This window comes from Centruroides sculpturatus, unplaced genomic scaffold (assembly GCF_000671375.1).
Source record: "Centruroides sculpturatus isolate CEXI.00-Female unplaced genomic scaffold, Cexi_2.0 scaffold833, whole genome shotgun sequence".
Classification (NCBI taxonomy): domain Eukaryota; kingdom Metazoa; phylum Arthropoda; class Arachnida; order Scorpiones; family Buthidae; genus Centruroides; species Centruroides sculpturatus.
In genome coordinates, this window is record NW_019385052.1 from 268,275 (window position 1) to 290,374 (window position 22,100).

General features: G+C 28.0%; 1 protein-coding gene across 1 annotated transcript; it reads right to left on the bottom strand.

The window, feature by feature from the left end:
* Positions 1 to 1,599: 1,599 nt before the first annotated feature.
* On the bottom strand, positions 1,600 to 2,661 carry LOC111633978 (glutathione S-transferase 1-like). The gene is made up of 5 exons (XM_023378643.1): positions 2,464 to 2,661; positions 2,338 to 2,396; positions 2,128 to 2,269; positions 1,898 to 2,062; positions 1,600 to 1,823 (listed from the first exon to the last, which is right to left on the bottom strand). Exons 1-5 carry the CDS (start codon positions 2,602 to 2,604, stop codon positions 1,677 to 1,679), a joined length of 654 nt encoding a protein of 217 aa, XP_023234411.1. The 5' UTR covers positions 2,605 to 2,661; the 3' UTR covers positions 1,600 to 1,676.
* Between the last annotated feature and the right edge of the window lie 19,439 nt (positions 2,662 to 22,100).

Sequence of the window (22,100 nt, forward strand, 5' to 3'; positions counted from 1 at the left end):
AAAATTTTAGCAAAATTAATTTTTTAAGTAAGTTTTGAAGTCTTTTAAAGTACATAGGTAAGTCAAGGTTATATTAATTAAAAATTAAAACGTTAATTTTTATTGTAATAAATAGAAATGCATGAAAAAAAGAAGATGTTTTTTTTCTATTTATCAGTACTTTTCTGTATTCAGCTCAATACAGAAAAGTTGTATAGAAATAATTAATTCTTTACACGTTTTTCCAGTTTTTATGTAATTATTAATTCGTGTTATTTTGTTTATAATATTTCTAAGAATAAGGGAATACTTTTTTAAAATAATTAGTATTATATCATTATTTAAATTTAAAAATATGGGGGATTGTAGAGGATGAAATTTTGAACTTCTAACCACAAGAACACGATTAACACTGGCAAAAGTCGACCTTTTCCCTGCCTACGATTATGTAAATTGATTAAAAATACATCTGGAACCGGATTCTTGTAAAGATTTTAAAATCCAAGGATGAAATTTATATTATTTATTACCATAATCTCGCTTATTTATTTGAGAAATAAAAAATGCGCTAAGCTTTTCTATTTTGTAATTTTACAATTGGAAAAATACTACTTACTGTACAATAAGAAATAATACGAATATATTATGAATTTCCTAAGAATTACATGAAGACACAAGTACAAAGTATTATACTTTGAAGACACAAGTACAAATATAAACAAATATTTTTGAATCATCATCGAAAATTACTATTTAAATTACACTTGATAATAGAGATATAGATTAAAGAGATTCTTCTAGATAAAAAATGAATGCAAATTCTGTAAATACTATTTTTTTTTTTTTTTAAATAATTCTGAATTTATATTTGAAAAGTTCTGTATCAGCCTGACAAATTGCTATACTGCTTAGCATGAAAACTTTACAGGAATGTATAACATAAAAAAATAGCACTCAGATGAAAGACAAAAGTATTTTAATAAATTTACTTTAAAAATACGTCAGAAACGTGTGAAATTACCTATTCATTACTATTATATTACATAATACATATTCCTCATGAGAACTAAGTGTTAAAGACTACAATAAAGCATTTTCTGTGTTTCCTAACCTAACCAGTAGTGTTTATGAATATACTTTATTATTAGTATATATTATTGTATATAAAATATTCAAAAGAATTAAATAGAGAAGCATGAAGGCCAATTTTTATAATTATATTTAATTGTCTTCATAGTTGTTTATCTATGATTATGAATTGCTTCCAGCAGTCACGTATTGGCTTCTTATGGCAGATGATATCATAGTTTTTCTATTGTATCCGAATTATTTAAATTTAAAAAATGTTTATCTGCTTTTTTAGCCTATTCTTCGATGCATAATTATCCTATTTTGATTTGTGCCACTATTATTTAAATTCCTTTAAATAATATCCAAAATAATAACCAAAAATAACCTCCAAAATTTATGTTCCCTTTGTTCAGAGGTTTGACTGTACAATAAAAAATAAAGAAGGAAAGTAAAATTTAAAAAAAGAAATCACAAAATAAACAATTTATGCGCAAATTACCTCTTTATTTGTATCATTAAAAATAACAAATTAATTTAAAATTAACAGATTCAATGGTTTTTTTTACAATTTTACAAAAATTGACCAATATCAAAAAATCATTTAAAACACACTGACATTGAAATATTTATTTTTTAGCCCGTTTCTGTTCCAAAATAGCCTTGAAAGCATTCATGGGTTCTTCATTAACTTCTTTGTAATAAGGGAGTTCATCTTTTACTTTTTCATACCAGGCTTTTACGTGTGGGAAATCGCTAATGTCGTAATCTGCCAGCTGAAAAGGCAAAATAAACATTTTAAAATGTTTTTTCCTATTTAGAAAATTCTTTAACTGTAAAATAAACTTACTATTGTAAAGCTGAGTGAAGCTAATAATGACAGATCTGCCAGAGTAATATGAGATCCAGCTGCATAAGGAGTCTTCTGAAGATATCCATCGTACAGAGTTAAAGCATCTCTGAATGCTTTTTCTTTATCGGGATTAAGTTTCTCCCCGCGGAAAAGGGGTCCAAACTATAAAAGTACGTACATAAATTATTATCTGAAAATTATTTATAATTTATATGCTTGTAACTTACCAAAGTCTCAGCCAAGGTTTTATATAAAAGACCAATATCGAAATAGAGCATTTTATCCACTAAAGCTCTTTTCTGAGGATCTTTGGGATATAAATCGCTCTCGGGAGCATATTTGTTGACAAAATAAGTCATAACGGCTCGGCTAATGAACATAATTTTAATATTAGACATTAATTATGCAAATGAAGACCTTTGCAAAATGATACTAACCTTTCCCATAAAATAAATCCATTGTCGTCAATGGTTGGCACGCAATGTTGAGGATTCATCTACAGAGAATATTATACATAAGCCTACTTTTCTTAATTTTAATGGCTTAAATAAAGCAAAACTTACAGCAAGATATTCAGGTTTTCTGGTCTCTCCTGCCATTAAGTTAATCTTCTTAACGTTCAGTTCCAAACCAATGTGCTTTGCTGTCATCATGGCAGCGCGGCATGGTCCACTAACTGGAGCGTAGTAGATATCGATGGTCATTGTTTGTATTGTTCGTGTTCTTGTTTCTAGAAGAACGGTGATGGGATTCTAACTGCTGTTGGAGCTTTTATAGAAGAATTTTTTATGTTACGCATTTACATTTGACCGAACTATCTAATCAAAGATTATCTCTTAGATACACGTCTAGACTTATCAGAGATATCGATATAAATGATTAACTCATAAACCGAAATATACTGTTTTATCTAAAATGACGTGGATAAACAATGACTTTTAAGTTTCGTTACAGATTAATACACTTCTTTTTTTAGTCTTCTCTATTTCAGTTTAAAATTGTAATATAAATTCACAATTATTTAAAATGTAATAAAAGGGGCCGAGGCAGGAAAGGCATCATTCTAACGCTATAGAGACCTGGGACTCCATCGGGAGGGAAGCAAGGAATTTTTCTCTAGTTCCTTCTCTCGATGGCTCTACCCCTTTCATTTGTTCAAAGAAAAAAAAAAAAGAAAAAGGGCTAAAGGGCCTGTCTACCCCGGACCTTCATACAATCTCTCGATAGCCCTGCTCGAGAACGAATCTGGGAGCAACTCTTCATAAATTTTTTACGTTTCGGATATGTCGGGCCGTTTCTTCACCTAACACATCTACATAGTATTATGCAAATAACGTAGAATCTTTATATATAATTATATAATTTTTAAAATTTGATTTATGGATATAGATATCTAACTATTCAAATATAAATTTTTTTACCAAAACAGTAAACTTTACGTGTTTTCTTTCTGTTCGTGAAATGTATCTCGTAAAATAAGTTAAGGATAGTCGTAAATTCTTTTGCTTACGATCGTTTTCAACACAGGCCTTTTTTTTTCTTGTGCTTTAGAGGCATATTCAATTCATTATTTATATATTCACTTTTAGATTTTGATCTATGAAACATTGGCGAATAATATGTTAATTATTATTTTAAATTATTATATTTTTTGTATTTATTATTTGCATAATGGTAAATTCATTAATGCATAAAACCAATGTACGATGTTGAAAAAAATAGGAATAAACTTTTTGGATATTGAGGAAACACCAAATTTGGAATAGCAGAAGTAAATTAAGGATGATATGACTAATAGAGCAATATGTTGTCACAGTGGATACAAAATGATGATGATGATGATAATAAACATTTAAAGTCTGTTGTCATCTTATAACAATATACAGGGTGTATCAGAATGACGTTTTAAAAATATGGGGGATTGTAGAGGATGAAATTTTGAACATTTTGATATAAGGAACCCATAGTCGGAAATGTGATATAAAGTTTCTTCAGCACTTTGCACTTTGCAGTCAGTATGCTGAATGAAACAGCTGAATAGTCTTTATGGCAAGTTTTATTGACAAAACAGTAGAGTACAATCAAACTGTACATGGAATCGGTGGCTGCACTACTTTAGAGTAAATGTTCAATGTGGCGATCACCAACTTCGTTAGATAATGTGCAACAACGAACCATGTTTTGTCCGACTCTCTGTAAGATGCCACGCTCCCTTCTGATGATATTAAATGCTGTAAAGATGTGCTCCGTAAGCTCATGAACTGTTCCTACAGGTGTTGCGTACACAAGGGACTTTACATAAGCTCAGAGGAGAAGTCAAGAACAATAACATGACGTCAATGGACGGAAGGGTAGCTACCAAAGTGAAGGGCGGTCAAGCACTTCCTATCGCTGTAGAAACTTTATACCACATTTCCGGCTATGGGTTCCTTATATCAAAACGTTCAAATTTCATCCTCTACAATCCCACAAATTTTTGAAACGTCATTCTGATATACTCTGTATATAAAATACTTCGAAAATGATTGGATTAATGGAGAAGACAATTCAACACTTATGAGATCTACTAAGCGGAGTTTCTTCCAGGAAAATTTTCTATGGGAAATTGGCCCTATTTAGACAGGTGAAGAGAACCCGGAAAACTCCAATGATCAGCCTGTTAGTGAAGCGCGAATCCGCGAACAAGTAAAGTACTGTAGCAGTGTTCAGTGGTTTTATCCATTCGGCCACTGGGAGCTAATTTGAAAATGAACTGACTGATTCATGTTGTCCTGAAAATTTCATATAGTGGTCTTATCGTTTAATCGATGCGAAAAATAGGTACATAGTTAATTTTCAACAGAAGGCAATAAGTTTTCTAAGAGAAAATATGATTCAAAAGAAATTTTAGAACAGATAAAACTACAGAACACGGATAAATTTTTAATAAATGACATTTTCAATATATATAGTACGTCTAATGTAGTATCTTCGTGAATTCTAGCACATTTATTCGAAATGATTACTTCAGATGATGGATGTTGATGATCTTTACCAAAACTCCTCTTCTTTATCATACCTCCAGTAGGCATATACGAGGGGGTTAAGATCAGGAGAGCAACGGATCCATTCTACAGTGCCATGCGCTCAATTCAGTTTATTACCGTTGCGGCATAATGGGCAGGAGGACCATGCTATTGGAACCACTCAGGCGTTAACTGGTCGTCCAATATAGTGAGATGTGTCTCTCATTTACAATAGCGGTTAGGGTGGTAGCCTACCGCTGTGGAGAACCCAGGATCGCTTTTGAAGGAGTCAAAAAACCCCAGAAATTTTACAGTGCTAGTCTTTCTGAGTTCCATTCCTCATCACCAAACCGCTCCATTGTGGGCCTGGCCAAACCCATAATGGGCTTGCTTTAAAGGCCCTCTTAGTGCCCTTAGGCGGAGTTAAAAATATTTATTTACTTAAATGTAAATACGAAAATATTATCATTAAACGCTAAATTTCCCAATTTCTATTTAAAAATTGTGCTTCGTGTTATCGGCGTTTGCCCCCGAATTATTAAACAATGACATAGAAATTTAGATTATCAAATCAGTTTATTATTATTCATTTCACGCTTAAAAAGATATTAGATAGAAATCAATGTCAAAACCGCGATTAATAAATGTACGAAGGTCTTTAACGGAACTATAAATGAACGTGAATCATATTAGTCAGTACTATGGAAAAAAAAAAGGTTCTTGCTAGTCACTAAATTATGCTAATGGAAATTATAATTGATTATGAAATAATTAAGATTTCAAATTTGTATTGTGAAAAAAAGATTTATTGGCTAATGATTTAAAAGGTATTAATTTTGGAATCAGGTTGTTGGAATCAGGATATTAAATTTCATTTCATGTTTGACTTTCTACAGTTCTAATTTTTATATTTTTATGAAATTTATATTATTTTTAAAAATATCTTTGTAAAAATATTCATCCAAAACAAGTTTAATTTTCTAAATTTAAATTTTTATGATTTTTTCCCATTCCATTTACATATTTCAATTACAATTACAATATTTCAACAAGTTGTCTGTGTAATTACATCACTTTAAATTAACTATATTTTACTTAATACATTTCTTGTTTATAAGTCTGATTTAATGCTGAATAATTTTGGGTGTGTAGATTATTAGACTATTTTCTTACAATTATACAACATACATGCTGCATATTAATCAAAATTGAATGAGTGCATACACTAAAAATACTTTATAATTATAATTCTAGAACAATAAAAATGAAATTGCAATATAATTATAATCATGACTTATAACTACACTTAGAAAGTCAATTTTACTTAGATATAATAATTTAAGTAATAAATATATACTTGAAAAATTATAAACCATACACTAATTTTTTAGTCTGGATCTTTGAATAAACATATGGTTTATATACTAAATTTTATATGTATTTTTTAAGCAAGTTTTAATAATAAAATAAACCACAGAGTTATTAATAAACATCTTAAAGCTGATTATATGTGTGATATTTTGTTTTAGATATTTAAGATAAATTTTATGATTCATTGCCAACTCTTTAGAATGCAAAAAATTTTTGAAAAATTTTAAAAAGAAACAAATGTGACTGAACTCATAAAGATGAAAATAGATATGTTCAGACAACTCTTTTTGATCAAGCTACACATGTTACTTTCATTATAAAATCAGAATCTTATTCAAATTGAGAACTTTTTATGCTGAATTTCTTGGATTCTCAACTCATTCATATAAATTGAGAATTTTCTTTTTATCTTAATTACTGACAATATATTTTTTTTCCTTTTTTAGGAGTTCTGATAGAAATCCATTTCTATGAATGTAAAAACAAGTCTTTAATAGAGCATGTATACATACATACATGCCAATTGGATACCAGCTAATGCCTCTTTCAGGTATGCTATAGACAAAAAGGAAAGAAGTGAAATACATATATTATAATAAATTATAAATCTGGTTTAATATTATAAAGGATATATAATTAAATGCCTAATAATAATAATAGTAGTAGTAATAATTAATAAGCATAAGTAATTACAGACCTATGCCGACTAAACAATTTAAATAAAACAAAAACTAACTATACAAAATTTTCTTCTATTTATGAATTAAAGCAGCAAGAATAATTTATTTTTATATTCTTTCATAAACTAAATATTACCAATGTGTTGAATATTCATAATTGAATATTCATAATGTATAAGATAAATAATTTAAAGTGTTGTTACATTTATAAATACAACATTCTTATACAAGTTACTTCTAAGTGTAAATGATGTTTAAATAACAATTTGAATGCTGTAGAATTAACCATAAATTCCAATAAAATTTAAATTATAAATTAAAAACTTTTTTTTATTCTTAAAGTAAAAAATATATAAGAAAATTTAATTTTTTTAATCATTCATTGGATGCTTAGAAACAAATAAAGATTTAAACATAAGCTAAATAAGCTACAGTTTAGGGCTTCACTCTATTCACAAAAATTGTCCATTATTATTTGATAGAAGGGAAAGACCTGTTATATATTACAGGTTAAGGAAGGCTACAAGTCTAAATCTGGTCTGCTTAGAAGTTTATAGAAAAAATTAAAAATAAAAATCAAAATTAATTTTTTTTAATAAAATAAACATGTTAAATATATCAATAAAAAATTTTATACTTAAGTTCTAAACATCATCTAATTAACAGTATTTAGTTAATCACTTTTAAATTATAGTATTTATTTTAGCAGATTAAAATAAATAAAATTAACTAGGTTAAAGTTAACAGTTTAATAACTATATACTAAATTTATCTTTAAAATTATAAACATTTATAAACACTCTACAATATATATCAAATTATGTAAGGATTGTATTTTATAAATTTAATAACCAGAAAATTTATAACTACCATAATAATTTATTATTTTAATTAAAAAAAAAACTGCAAGTAATATCAAGGTCTAGATAAAATAGATTATCCATTTATTTTCTATCTTCCTATACACTGTTTTAACACTCAGTCATATTATAATGTGCAAATTTTTAAGAAATTAATATTAATAAATATAATTAATCAGTTTTTTAATCTAAGTTCATCAAATTAAATTTGAATTAGAATCTGTTCAAAAATGACAAAAGATAGTCAGGAAAACTTATTTTTATATTATTATTTAATCTGTTTTTAACAGCAATTTTTTGTATTTAAATATTAAAAACTTAGTTTATAGTAGTGTATATTATATATATATATATGGATTGGTCAGTAGACAATATGTTAAAAATGTTAATGACTTTTTATTATCTTAAAAATATAATAAAAGTTCCAAAATTTTTTAATAAAATCATTTCTCGAGGATACTTTATATTTAAGAATATAATAAATAAGTCTGAAGCCAAGTAACTATGGTACAGGAAAAATAGTTTTTGATCTATTGACTGAAACATTGCAGCATCTTAAAATTGATCTCAATAAAGTTTATCTGATAGTACAAATTGAGCTGCAAGCTACCATGGTCAGTATAATGGTTTACAAAATAAAATTACTGATGTGGCTTATTAATGCTACGTCCATGTCTTGAGTTTGGTGAAAACTGAAACATTAAAACGTTGCGTGCCTGCAGTTTCTTTTTTGAATTCGTTTCATAATTTTGCAACTTTTGTGAAAGCATCATATAAAGGAATTGTTGTGTTGTTGTTGGAAAACATTTAGGAAACGATTAAAGCTAATTGGCAAGACTAGATAGTCGGGAAAACTAATGCAGCAACAGCTGTATTTGGACGTTTTGATTCCACTGTCAATACTTATCAGTGATATAAGATTCAGAAAAACAAAGCAAGAAGCAAATGTTTTACTTCAAGTCTTCTAGAGTTTGAAACAATAATGACAGCATTTGTATATATTTGAAATGATTTATATATATATTTACTACATGCAGTTCTAAACTGCCCAGCGTGCCATCTTAACGCATGGTCACGCTGGGCATTTGTTCGGGAGCCTAATGCTAATTTATGCACAGACCAGAATTTAACACTAATTTCCGATCACCCACCGGTTGTGAAGGTAGGACCCAGTGCATTACGTTTTCCAGGGCCAATAATACTGTTAAGACGATCCTGCAACAAAGTTGAAAGAACAGACAAGAACAGAATTAAAATTTATAAATAAATATAATGGCAAGATATCAAAGTTGATTACGAATGAAAATTAAACATTATAAACTGACTCTTTGGAAACAGCATTGCAGGTGTAGAAGAAAGAAAAAAATATGGCAGATGTGCTCATAGATGATGAAGAAAATTCCTAAGATCTCTAGCTGACTTTCGAGTAAATGTATTTAACCCAATAATGGACCGCATTATTCAGTCACTAGATTTAAGCTTTGTACAACAAGAAAAAGTTTTGTCATGATTTATCCTGACTGGACCCGGAAAACTTTAAAACTGTTGCAGAGAAGGGCCTTGAAGACGAAGCATTGTAAGGTATTAATTAAACTGTCTCACAAATCAGCAAAGATCAAGTAATATCGGAATTGTTGTCATTTGCTTTGAACTTTAGTATTTTAAAGCTATTGTTTATCGTAATAATGGTGAGAATACGGATTCCAGTTGTAACAAGTATAAAATTTATAACACTTGTAAGTGAATTCAAACGACTGCTCTTAATAGTGGACTGTATAAAATATGGTCTTGAACTACCTGTTAATATGTAAAATGTTAGGTACAAGCAAACTATCTAAAAATATCTACCATTTATATAAAATAAAAAAATTATAAATTCAATTTCAGTAATCTGCATTGCCAGTAATATGTATTGTACAATATATGTACACTAATTACTAAAAAATATATGTTTATTTAGCAAAAATTTTTATTGCACAGACTATTTAAAACATGAAATATTATTATTTATTAAATATTAAATTTTCATTTAGAATTGTAGGTCATATTGATGTTTCTTTTCATTAGGATGTTCAAATATTAAGCTAATAAGGCTTTAATTAGACTATATAAAATAGTAAAAGACAAGAAATAACTCTTTATTGAATTGTTGGCAGCTAAGAACTAAATAGAATAGATTTAATAGAGTAAAATCTTAGTCTATATTTCATTTAAACACATGAAATACAAATACTCTTTCATGTAAAAAATTAATTTTAAAAATTAAAATAAGTCCAAATATATTAATGACATGATAAATTTAGCTTAGAAAGATATAGAAATTTTCACACATTCACTTAATGTGTAATCTATAACATGGTTATTATTTAAAAATAAATTATAAACAGTATTTAGTTGACATTTATAAGTTTATTTTATAAATATTGTAAAGGTGTGTTATGTTATGTTATGTAATATGTGAAGTTTAATTAACAATATTTTATGTAATAATAAATGTTTTTCATATATCTATTATTATTTTTTAACATATTAATATTACAAAATTTCAATAAACACAGGCACATTTTACATCTTACACATTTTCTATATTATTTAATTATTTATTTTTCTACATTTTTAATGTTGCAATTTTGATAATATGTAATTATTATATCAGTTTTTACTTAGAAAATATTTAATGTGAATTAAATTCTCATATTCTCTTATCGTAAATTGTTTATTAATATATTATACCTATTCATAAAACTTGTATAGATTATATTTTTATCTGCTTATATATTTCCCACTAAATTTTCTATTATAATTTTCTATAATAATAATAATTATTATTATTATTTTCCATTGTGTTTTCCTCTAAATGAGTTATTTTTAACTTGAAATATAATATTTTTAATAACTTATATATTATTTTTATTGTTTATTTTTCTAAATATCAACAATGAACAATGGCATTTAGAAAGCTAGAATTTTATAAATGATATTTAACAATGAAATATGTTTAATTGTATTTTATTATTATTATTTTAAATTACTGAAAAAAGTAACCACGACCTTCTAGCATGGACAATAATAGTTTGTTTGACAAGAATAAATTAATGCAGAAAACAATATGCAATGTGCAATTTATATAATTCTTACAATAAATCTTTACTTTTTCGAATATTAATGATGACTAATTCAAGGCTCAATAAGCTTTTAATACAGTTGTTTATAATAATTATAGTTGAAATACAGTCTGAAACGAGTTTATTTCTTAGTAAAGTTGTTTTAAATTATACAGCCTGGCTCAAAAGTCAATTAACTGTGTGTTTCTGCAATTAGTGAAAGTGTGTCAAAACATTTTAATTCGTTTATTAAACAAGTATAATCTCACTTTTAGCGACTTTTTAAATCTGTAAATAATAAAATATTTAGCTAATTAGTTTTTACATTGGTTAACTGACTTTTGGGCTTATCTATATATTTGACTTCTATTGCTTATCTGACTTTATTATACATTTGTATAAATGAGTTTGTCACATTCAAATATTTTTCATAGATTTATTTGATTTTTCTTCACTTATTTATCCTACTTACAAAGGTAATAGGACCTGGGCCCTTGATTAACCTACTTCCTCTATACAAAATCATTATAGTGGGCATCACTATAGTTTTTCAACCTTTGCATTTTATATATCATATATTAAAACAAAATTAATATTAAAACATTAAAATTTCATAAAAAATTAATTATTTCTTAACAGACAAGAAATGCAATAGAATAAATAATTAGTACAAGCGCCAGGTTTAGGCCAAAAGGCCTTTCTGACCCTTGTGAGAGGGGCTAGTTTTCAGAAACCCTATGTAATCTGTTTATAGTTTAATTTTACTAATAGTCTACCTTATCGTTATTTATTAGTATAATATCTGTTTTACATCAAAAGAAGATAATCGCAGTATTTACTCAAATGCTATTTATAATTAATTGTTTTTAAACAGTTTATCGGACAAATAAACGCAACGTCGTTCGACAATTTTTAAAGTTTAGTTTAGTTTAGTTGTAAATTTGTTCAGGATAACATCTGGTTCCAACCATTAATATAAATACAATGAAACCTCTAAACAACGACCACTGATAGCAACACAAAAATTGGAGGTTCTACTGTATTTTAGCAGAATAAAATATGAGCCAATTAAATGTGTGGTTTGCAAGCAATTCAACAATTTGTGAAAGAGTATTATACCATTGTAATCTGTGTAATATGAAAGCAATACGATCATCAGATTTGGGCTTTCCTGTCTTAACAAAGTATTATGTGTCTGTATAACTTTTTAAACACGAAAATATGATAAAATACCGGCAAATTTCCTATAGGCCAAATTTATTATTCAAAAATATATCGAAGTTCTTGGAATATATTTCTGTTTATGTTTATTGCTCTTATCTTTTTACTTTATTAATAAATTTATCAATACATTTAAAACTAGTTTTCAAACAGGTGACATAACATTTCCATCTTCTGCATATACCTGTACATGCCTCTTCGCTTCATAACACTGTATTTATTCGAATATAAAACGTACTTTTTTCAAACTTTAGTATTAAAATATACAGTACTTGCAAATACTTTTTAAAAAATACTCAACGCTCTTAGCACTTAGAAATGCTAAGGGCCCTTTGACATTTCTTAGAAATATTGGTCTGGTAACACGGGCCCTACTGTTTATAAATATAAAATTGCAAGAGAAACAAAACAAGCGATATATTATTCATTTCCAAGGAAATTTAAGAAAAAAAAAAAGTTGTTTTCACCAAATGAGTTAATGCATTGAATGTTTTATTATTTATGTTACTGATTTGCAAGTAATAATAAACTTGAGGACGCTATAAATAATATTTTGAATTGAATAAAAGCAACATGATATATTTAAAAGAAAAATTTAACATTTGCTCGTGTTTAAATAAAAAATAATAATAATAATAAATAAATAATATTAATAAACAAAAGAAGATAAACTTTCAGTTGTTTACATCACAGATCATCGCCATTGATATCTTAAAGTGTACTCCTATGATGTGTATAAGACACGAAAACAGACTTCTTATGTGTATTGTTATCCATGTTTATGCATTTAAAAATTTTAAACACATTTAGAAATATTTTCTTCTATCAATTTAATTATTTTAAAGTATGATTAACTTCTGTAAAATAATTTTCTTTTTTTAATGATAAGGAATTTGTAATTAATATACAGAGCTACTTTCAGTGAGGAGCAGCTGGATTAAAAATGATATAATGATATTAAATAAAATTTATGTATTTACTAAGCTCTTATATATATATAAGAGCTTAGTAAATACATAAATTTACTAAGGAACAGTTTAAGAGGAAGAGAATGGCGAAAAGTACAGCATTGTACACGATTTGTAGGAAGAGGATAGAGGCATTGTCTACCTGGAATTTCTGTGGTATTATTGTATACAAATCTGTTCTCACAAGCTTACTTACTAGTCGTGTGAATTAACTATTGGTTGGAAAATATTTGCAGAACTTTTTAATAATTTCTTAAATTCTGGAGAGATACAGTACATGAAGTAAAGTGGGGATCTGCCAAAAGTACATACAGTAGAACATAGCAAGGAGGAAGGAGTCAAAAGTGATTCAAAAACTGTACATGTAATTAATGGATAAATTAACAAATCTTTGAGCCCTTAGTAAATTTAATTCTGTTTCTGGTAGTAAAAAATGTTAGAAAAATTTCGACTGCAGTTATTTTTAAATTAAAAAATAATTCGTGCCTTTTTCTATGTTACATCCTGTTACAAATGGGGACATATGTCCCTATTTTAATTAGGACCTAGATTTCTCGTTTAAATCCTGTGAATGGGTTCGATAATAATAATAATACGTCAATTACAAGAATAATTTATTTTTCATCGGTAAATTTTTATAGTAATATAAATTTTATTACATGAAGTACGAGCACAATGGAACATCGTTTTTCATTTTGTTGAGATGTAGAAATATTAAAAGGAACATGATTGACACAATTGAAATAATTTCTAATAAAAACTAAAATTTATTTTTATTCAAGGAAAGAAAGGGCATCACTTGGATCATTTCAATTTTTATACTAGTAATTTACAGTCAGGGCTAAACTTAGACTTACTGTGGTCCTAAGGAGCCGTCCATTAATTAAACGTACAGTTTTTTAGCCACTTTGGACCTCCTCCCTCTCTTCTGTGTACAATGACGTAGCCTACTTTTGGTAAATCCCTATCCCCTTACGTGTACAGTACATTCTTGACATTAAAGAAATTACTCGAGTAGGCATAAGAATGAATTCGTACGCCACTAATACTATTAAAAAAAGACCAAGTAGACAATACCCGTGTACAATAATATACTTTTCTCCACCCATTAAACTGTACAAATACATAATGGATAGCCCTTAAGCTAAAGCACATACAGGCCCTTCTCCTTTACCAAATAATGATACACGTAAAAATGCGAGGCCCTAAACTACAGCTTGTTTAACTGAAACAAATCTTGCAGTGTTTATGTATGAATTTAATATTTAAATAAATAAACATTTAAAACGAGCAATACGGAAATAATCTCAAATGTTAGCGCTTCCAGTATTAAAAATGGTGTCCTATTTTCGTCCACAGTCAAAAGTGAAGTGGTAAGACCGCAGAAAAGACAAATTTACGAGTGACAAATTCACTGCATCTTAACAGTACAACTCATTTACGGCCCCTGATCGATTTCCTCCAGATTAAAGACGAAATCTTCCATAAAAAATAATAAATTTTAAGCATAAATTCACACTAAAATTTAATCTACACTTCGTAAATTTTAACGATAACATTCTCGAGTACTACTATAATTCTGTAATTGAATGCTGTAAAAATAAGTACAAGGTCAGGCGAGCATCAATAAGAAATACGTTGTCACAGGGATCATCTCAAGGCAATATGAACTCTTTTAACATGAAAAATGGTTAATTTATCTTGACCGGTATTTAAATTCTGGTTCCTGGATAGTGTAACATTATTATGTAATATCTTAGGGCAATTTTTTTTATTTTTTTGTGGTTACTATAGGTAAGAATCGTTTGATGACGGCATGTGACAAATGAATTTCTAATGAATGATGATTTCCTTCCTGATAACTGGATCAATTGATACAGGTCATACCAGTTTGCACGCCTGATTTTATTTTCGTTTCAGATATGTCAATGGAAATTGTAATGATTTTTATCAGTGGCGCGTTATCCTACGGGCAAAAAGGGGCCCCAAATTCCCTCGAAGAAAAATGTCTGAAGTCAAGTACATGGGGGCCCTCTAGTTCAAATTTGCCTGGGCCACATGGTTAACGAAAAGTAATCTGTTTTATATTTAATTTTTTTTTTAAATATCATTTTTAGCTGGTTCTCAATATTTTTTCCTGTGTCCTACAGGAGAACTCACCAAAAACAATCGTATCTAATTAATTAACAAAATCAAAATGGAATTTTAAAATATAATAATTAAATATTCATTGCTGCTTGTTATTTATAAATAATTCATTTTTACTTAACGGGTGTTTCTAAATTAAGTATAAAGTGAGAAGCAAGGATCAAGAATAACCAGTGTGATTATTGGTCTTCATTATCAAATTTTTTGGTACAAGGTTTGTTTGATAACATAAGGCAGCGGGACACGTGGTTGATCTGCCTTTCTTCCGGTAAGATTTTCTGTGGGAAACTGACCCTATTTAGGTGTAGAAAACCCGGAAAACTCCACGTGAGGCACGAACCCGCGACCAACTATCGATGACCAAGAGTTCCTTTCTGTACAAAATAAATATTTCTTTTCTCAATAAGTATAAAATTACTTATAATTTTATCCTAAAATGTCCAAAATTGCCTTATTTCACAAATTTTATACATTAAATCAATAAATTCTGATATGTATTGATATATGATGTAGTATACAGTAAAAATCTCATGTGGCCATCTTTGGGGTATACAATTTCAGGCCTCATAAATGTGGTGGTCATCTCGGTTGGGTTGTAAATATTGATACAGAACTGTAATTAGAGTATCCTTATGAATCCTGCTAAAAGTTTAACACAGATTATAAAAATAAACAAAAAAAAACCTCACATAATACTGTACATTCTTTACAATATGTAATAGTTTAATTACTCTGTACGAAAGTTTGATGTATTAATATTTAATATAATATTGATGTATAGTAGAAGTTCTGTTTGCGTTAGTACTGTACTTGAATGAACCCTAAACAGTTTTTAGTACCAGCAGGTGCAATTAGTATGGGAATAAAAGGTTTCATTTAAATGATGTATTTAAACAGAATTCAGAAATAAAATTATTAAACAGAAGTCATACAGAAACATATGCAGATGTGTCAAAAAAAAAATGTGTTAATAATTAAACTGACTTTTACATCAGTCTTTTCAAATTCTTCTTTGTAAAGTGTTGTGAGTGACATAACAGTGACATGGACCAATCACTGCTGATTTAAATTGTCTGTATTTACACTAGACAAATAATATATTTTATTTGAATGTCATCTGTGGGAGGAAACTTGGCAAACTGTTCCAAAACTACATGAACAAAATTCAATTCCATTTTAAGTACTTTTCTATATACAACATCTTGTTTAATGTTGTTTTTCCTTTTCTGTTGACCACAAACGGAGCTAAATATCACTTAAATGGTCAAGATATCCTAAAGTGAGATGACCAGTGGCCACCAAGATGGAGTTTAAATTAAAACTTATACAGTTTTATAGGAGATTCATGGGTGGCCACCTCAGTTTTGTATAGTTTTATGACAAATTATGTAAGTCTATTAAACTAGGAACTAAAATATATAACAGCAGCAATTATTTTTTGAATTTTTTTATTAAGACAAATATATTTAGAATCTAGTTCTATGTAACTTTGAGATTCCTTAAATTAAACTATGATAAAACTAAAATTACATGTTGCAGTAATTTCCTTAAATTATTATTTAAAATTAAATTAAATACAGCATAAATTTAAAAGATTTTTAGTAAATGATTTTCTAAGTTTATGGACAATGAGGATTTTTTATATACATGGTTCCTACTCAAATTTTTGTTTTAATTTCCATGACCAACTTCATACAAATTCCCTGGCCGTCAGGTCCGTCACAGTATGGCACATTGACAGAATAAAACAGCATTTGACTTACTATGCACATATGTTTTGCTTCTCCAATGCTTTAATTAGTTATTTTTTCTCATTAATAGTTAATAATTTGGAAATTATAAAAAATATATAAAATTCTATTATTAATTTTTGGTTTGTTAATTGNATAAAATCATTTCTCGAGGATACTTTATATTTAAGAATATAATAAATAAGTCTGAAGCCAAGTAACTATGGTACAGGAAAAATAGTTTTTGATCTATTGACTGAAACATTGCAGCATCTTAAAATTGATCTCAATAAAGTTTATCTGATAGTACAAATTGAGCTGCAAGCTACCATGGTCAGTATAATGGTTTACAAAATAAAATTACTGATGTGGCTTATTAATGCTACGTCCATGTCTTGAGTTTGGTGAAAACTGAAACATTAAAACGTTGCGTGCCTGCAGTTTCTTTTTTGAATTCGTTTCATAATTTTGCAACTTTTGTGAAAGCATCATATAAAGGAATTGTTGTGTTGTTGTTGGAAAACATTTAGGAAACGATTAAAGCTAATTGGCAAGACTAGATAGTCGGGAAAACTAATGCAGCAACAGCTGTATTTGGACGTTTTGATTCCACTGTCAATACTTATCAGTGATATAAGATTCAGAAAAACAAAGCAAGAAGCAAATGTTTTACTTCAAGTCTTCTAGAGTTTGAAACAATAATGACAGCATTTGTATATATTTGAAATGATTTATATATATATTTACTACATGCAGTTCTAAACTGCCCAGCGTGCCATCTTAACGCATGGTCACGCTGGGCATTTGTTCGGGAGCCTAATGCTAATTTATGCACAGACCAGAATTTAACACTAATTTCCGATCACCCACCGGTTGTGAAGGTAGGACCCAGTGCATTACGTTTTCCAGGGCCAATAATACTGTTAAGACGATCCTGCAACAAAGTTGAAAGAACAGACAAGAACAGAATTAAAATTTATAAATAAATATAATGGCAAGATATCAAAGTTGATTACGAATGAAAATTAAACATTATAAACTGACTCTTTGGAAACAGCATTGCAGGTGTAGAAGAAAGAAAAAAATATGGCAGATGTGCTCATAGATGATGAAGAAAATTCCTAAGATCTCTAGCTGACTTTCGAGTAAATGTATTTAACCCAATAATGGACCGCATTATTCAGTCACTAGATTTAAGCTTTGTACAACAAGAAAAAGTTTTGTCATGATTTATCCTGACTGGACCCGGAAAACTTTAAAACTGTTGCAGAGAAGGGCCTTGAAGACGAAGCATTGTAAGGTATTAATTAAACTGTCTCACAAATCAGCAAAGATCAAGTAATATCGGAATTGTTGTCATTTGCTTTGAACTTTAGTATTTTAAAGCTATTGTTTATCGTAATAATGGTGAGAATACGGATTCCAGTTGTAACAAGTATAAAATTTATAACACTTGTAAGTGAATTCAAACGACTGCTCTTAATAGTGGACTGTATAAAATATGGTCTTGAACTACCTGTTAATATGTAAAATGTTAGGTACAAGCAAAACAAAAACTAACTATACAAAATTTTCTTCTATTTATGAATTAAAGCAGCAAGAATAATTTATTTTTATATTCTTTCATAAACTAAATATTACCAATGTGTTGAATATTCATAATTGAATATTCATAATGTATAAGATAAATAATTTAAAGTGTTGTTACATTTATAAATACAACATTCTTATACAAGTTACTTCTAAGTGTAAATGATGTTTAAATAACAATTTGAATGCTGTAGAATTAACCATAAATTCCAATAAAATTTAAATTATAAATTAAAAACTTTTTTTTATTCTTAAAGTAAAAAATATATAAGAAAATTTAATTTTTTTAATCATTCATTGGATGCTTAGAAACAAATAAAGATTTAAACATAAGCTAAATAAGCTACAGTTTAGGGCTTCACTCTATTCACAAAAATTGTCCATTATTATTTGATAGAAGGGAAAGACCTGTTATATATTACAGGTTAAGGAAGGCTACAAGTCTAAATCTGGTCTGCTTAGAAGTTTATAGAAAAAATTAAAAATAAAAATCAAAATTAATTTTTTTTAATAAAATAAACATGTTAAATATATCAATAAAAAATTTTATACTTAAGTTCTAAACATCATCTAATTAACAGTATTTAGTTAATCACTTTTAAATTATAGTATTTATTTTAGCAGATTAAAATAAATAAAATTAACTAGGTTAAAGTTAACAGTTTAATAACTATATACTAAATTTATCTTTAAAATTATAAACATTTATAAACACTCTACAATATATATCAAATTATGTAAGGATTGTATTTTATAAATTTAATAACCAGAAAATTTATAACTACCATAATAATTTATTATTTTAATTAAAAAAAAAACTGCAAGTAATATCAAGGTCTAGATAAAATAGATTATCCATTTATTTTCTATCTTCCTATACACTGTTTTAACACTCAGTCATATTATAATGTGCAAATTTTTAAGAAATTAATATTAATAAATATAATTAATCAGTTTTTTAATCTAAGTTCATCAAATTAAATTTGAATTAGAATCTGTTCAAAAATGACAAAAGATAGTCAGGAAAACTTATTTTTATATTATTATTTAATCTGTTTTTAACAGCAATTTTTTGTATTTAAATATTAAAAACTTAGTTTATAGTAGTGTATATTATATATATATATATGGATTGGTCANTGATTAACTTCTGTAAAATAATTTTCTTTTTTTAATGATAAGGAATTTGTAATTAATATACAGAGCTACTTTCAGTGAGGAGCAGCTGGATTAAAAATGATATAATGATATTAAATAAAATTTATGTATTTACTAAGCTCTTATATATATATAAGAGCTTAGTAAATACATAAATTTACTAAGGAACAGTTTAAGAGGAAGAGAATGGCGAAAAGTACAGCATTGTACACGATTTGTAGGAAGAGGATAGAGGCATTGTCTACCTGGAATTTCTGTGGTATTATTGTATACAAATCTGTTCTCACAAGCTTACTTACTAGTCGTGTGAATTAACTATTGGTTGGAAAATATTTGCAGAACTTTTTAATAATTTCTTAAATTCTGGAGAGATACAGTACATGAAGTAAAGTGGGGATCTGCCAAAAGTACATACAGTAGAACATAGCAAGGAGGAAGGAGTCAAAAGTGATTCAAAAACTGTACATGTAATTAATGGATAAATTAACAAATCTTTGAGCCCTTAGTAAATTTAATTCTGTTTCTGGTAGTAAAAAATGTTAGAAAAATTTCGACTGCAGTTATTTTTAAATTAAAAAATAATTCGTGCCTTTTTCTATGTTACATCCTGTTACAAATGGGGACATATGTCCCTATTTTAATTAGGACCTAGATTTCTCGTTTAAATCCTGTGAATGGGTTCGATAATAATAATAATACGTCAATTACAAGAATAATTTATTTTTCATCGGTAAATTTTTATAGTAATATAAATTTTATTACATGAAGTACGAGCACAATGGAACATCGTTTTTCATTTTGTTGAGATGTAGAAATATTAAAAGGAACATGATTGACACAATTGAAATAATTTCTAATAAAAACTAAAATTTATTTTTATTCAAGGAAAGAAAGGGCATCACTTGGATCATTTCAATTTTTATACTAGTAATTTACAGTCAGGGCTAAACTTAGACTTACTGTGGTCCTAAGGAGCCGTCCATTAATTAAACGTACAGTTTTTTAGCCACTTTGGACCTCCTCCCTCTCTTCTGTGTACAATGACGTAGCCTACTTTTGGTAAATCCCTATCCCCTTACGTGTACAGTACATTCTTGACATTAAAGAAATTACTCGAGTAGGCATAAGAATGAATTCGTACGCCACTAATACTATTAAAAAAAGACCAAGTAGACAATACCCGTGTACAATAATATACTTTTCTCCACCCATTAAACTGTACAAATACATAATGGATAGCCCTTAAGCTAAAGCACATACAGGCCCTTCTCCTTTACCAAATAATGATACACGTAAAAATGCGAGGCCCTAAACTACAGCTTGTTTAACTGAAACAAATCTTGCAGTGTTTATGTATGAATTTAATATTTAAATAAATAAACATTTAAAACGAGCAATACGGAAATAATCTCAAATGTTAGCGCTTCCAGTATTAAAAATGGTGTCCTATTTTCGTCCACAGTCAAAAGTGAAGTGGTAAGACCGCAGAAAAGACAAATTTACGAGTGACAAATTCACTGCATCTTAACAGTACAACTCATTTACGGCCCCTGATCGATTTCCTCCAGATTAAAGACGAAATCTTCCATAAAAAATAATAAATTTTAAGCATAAATTCACACTAAAATTTAATCTACACTTCGTAAATTTTAACGATAACATTCTCGAGTACTACTATAATTCTGTAATTGAATGCTGTAAAAATAAGTACAAGGTCAGGCGAGCATCAATAAGAAATACGTTGTCACAGGGATCATCTCAAGGCAATATGAACTCTTTTAACATGAAAAATGGTTAATTTATCTTGACCGGTATTTAAATTCTGGTTCCTGGATAGTGTAACATTATTATGTAATATCTTAGGGCAATTTTTTTTATTTTTTTGTGGTTACTATAGGTAAGAATCGTTTGATGACGGCATGTGACAAATGAATTTCTAATGAATGATGATTTCCTTCCTGATAACTGGATCAATTGATACAGGTCATACCAGTTTGCACGCCTGATTTTATTTTCGTTTCAGATATGTCAATGGAAATTGTAATGATTTTTATCAGTGGCGCGTTATCCTACGGGCAAAAAGGGGCCCCAAATTCCCTCGAAGAAAAATGTCTGAAGTCAAGTACATGGGGGCCCTCTAGTTCAAATTTGCCTGGGCCACATGGTTAACGAAAAGTAATCTGTTTTATATTTAATTTTTTTTTTAAATATCATTTTTAGCTGGTTCTCAATATTTTTTCCTGTGTCCTACAGGAGAACTCACCAAAAACAATCGTATCTAATTAATTAACAAAATCAAAATGGAATTTTAAAATATAATAATTAAATATTCCTTGCTGCTTGTTATTTATAAATAATTCATTTT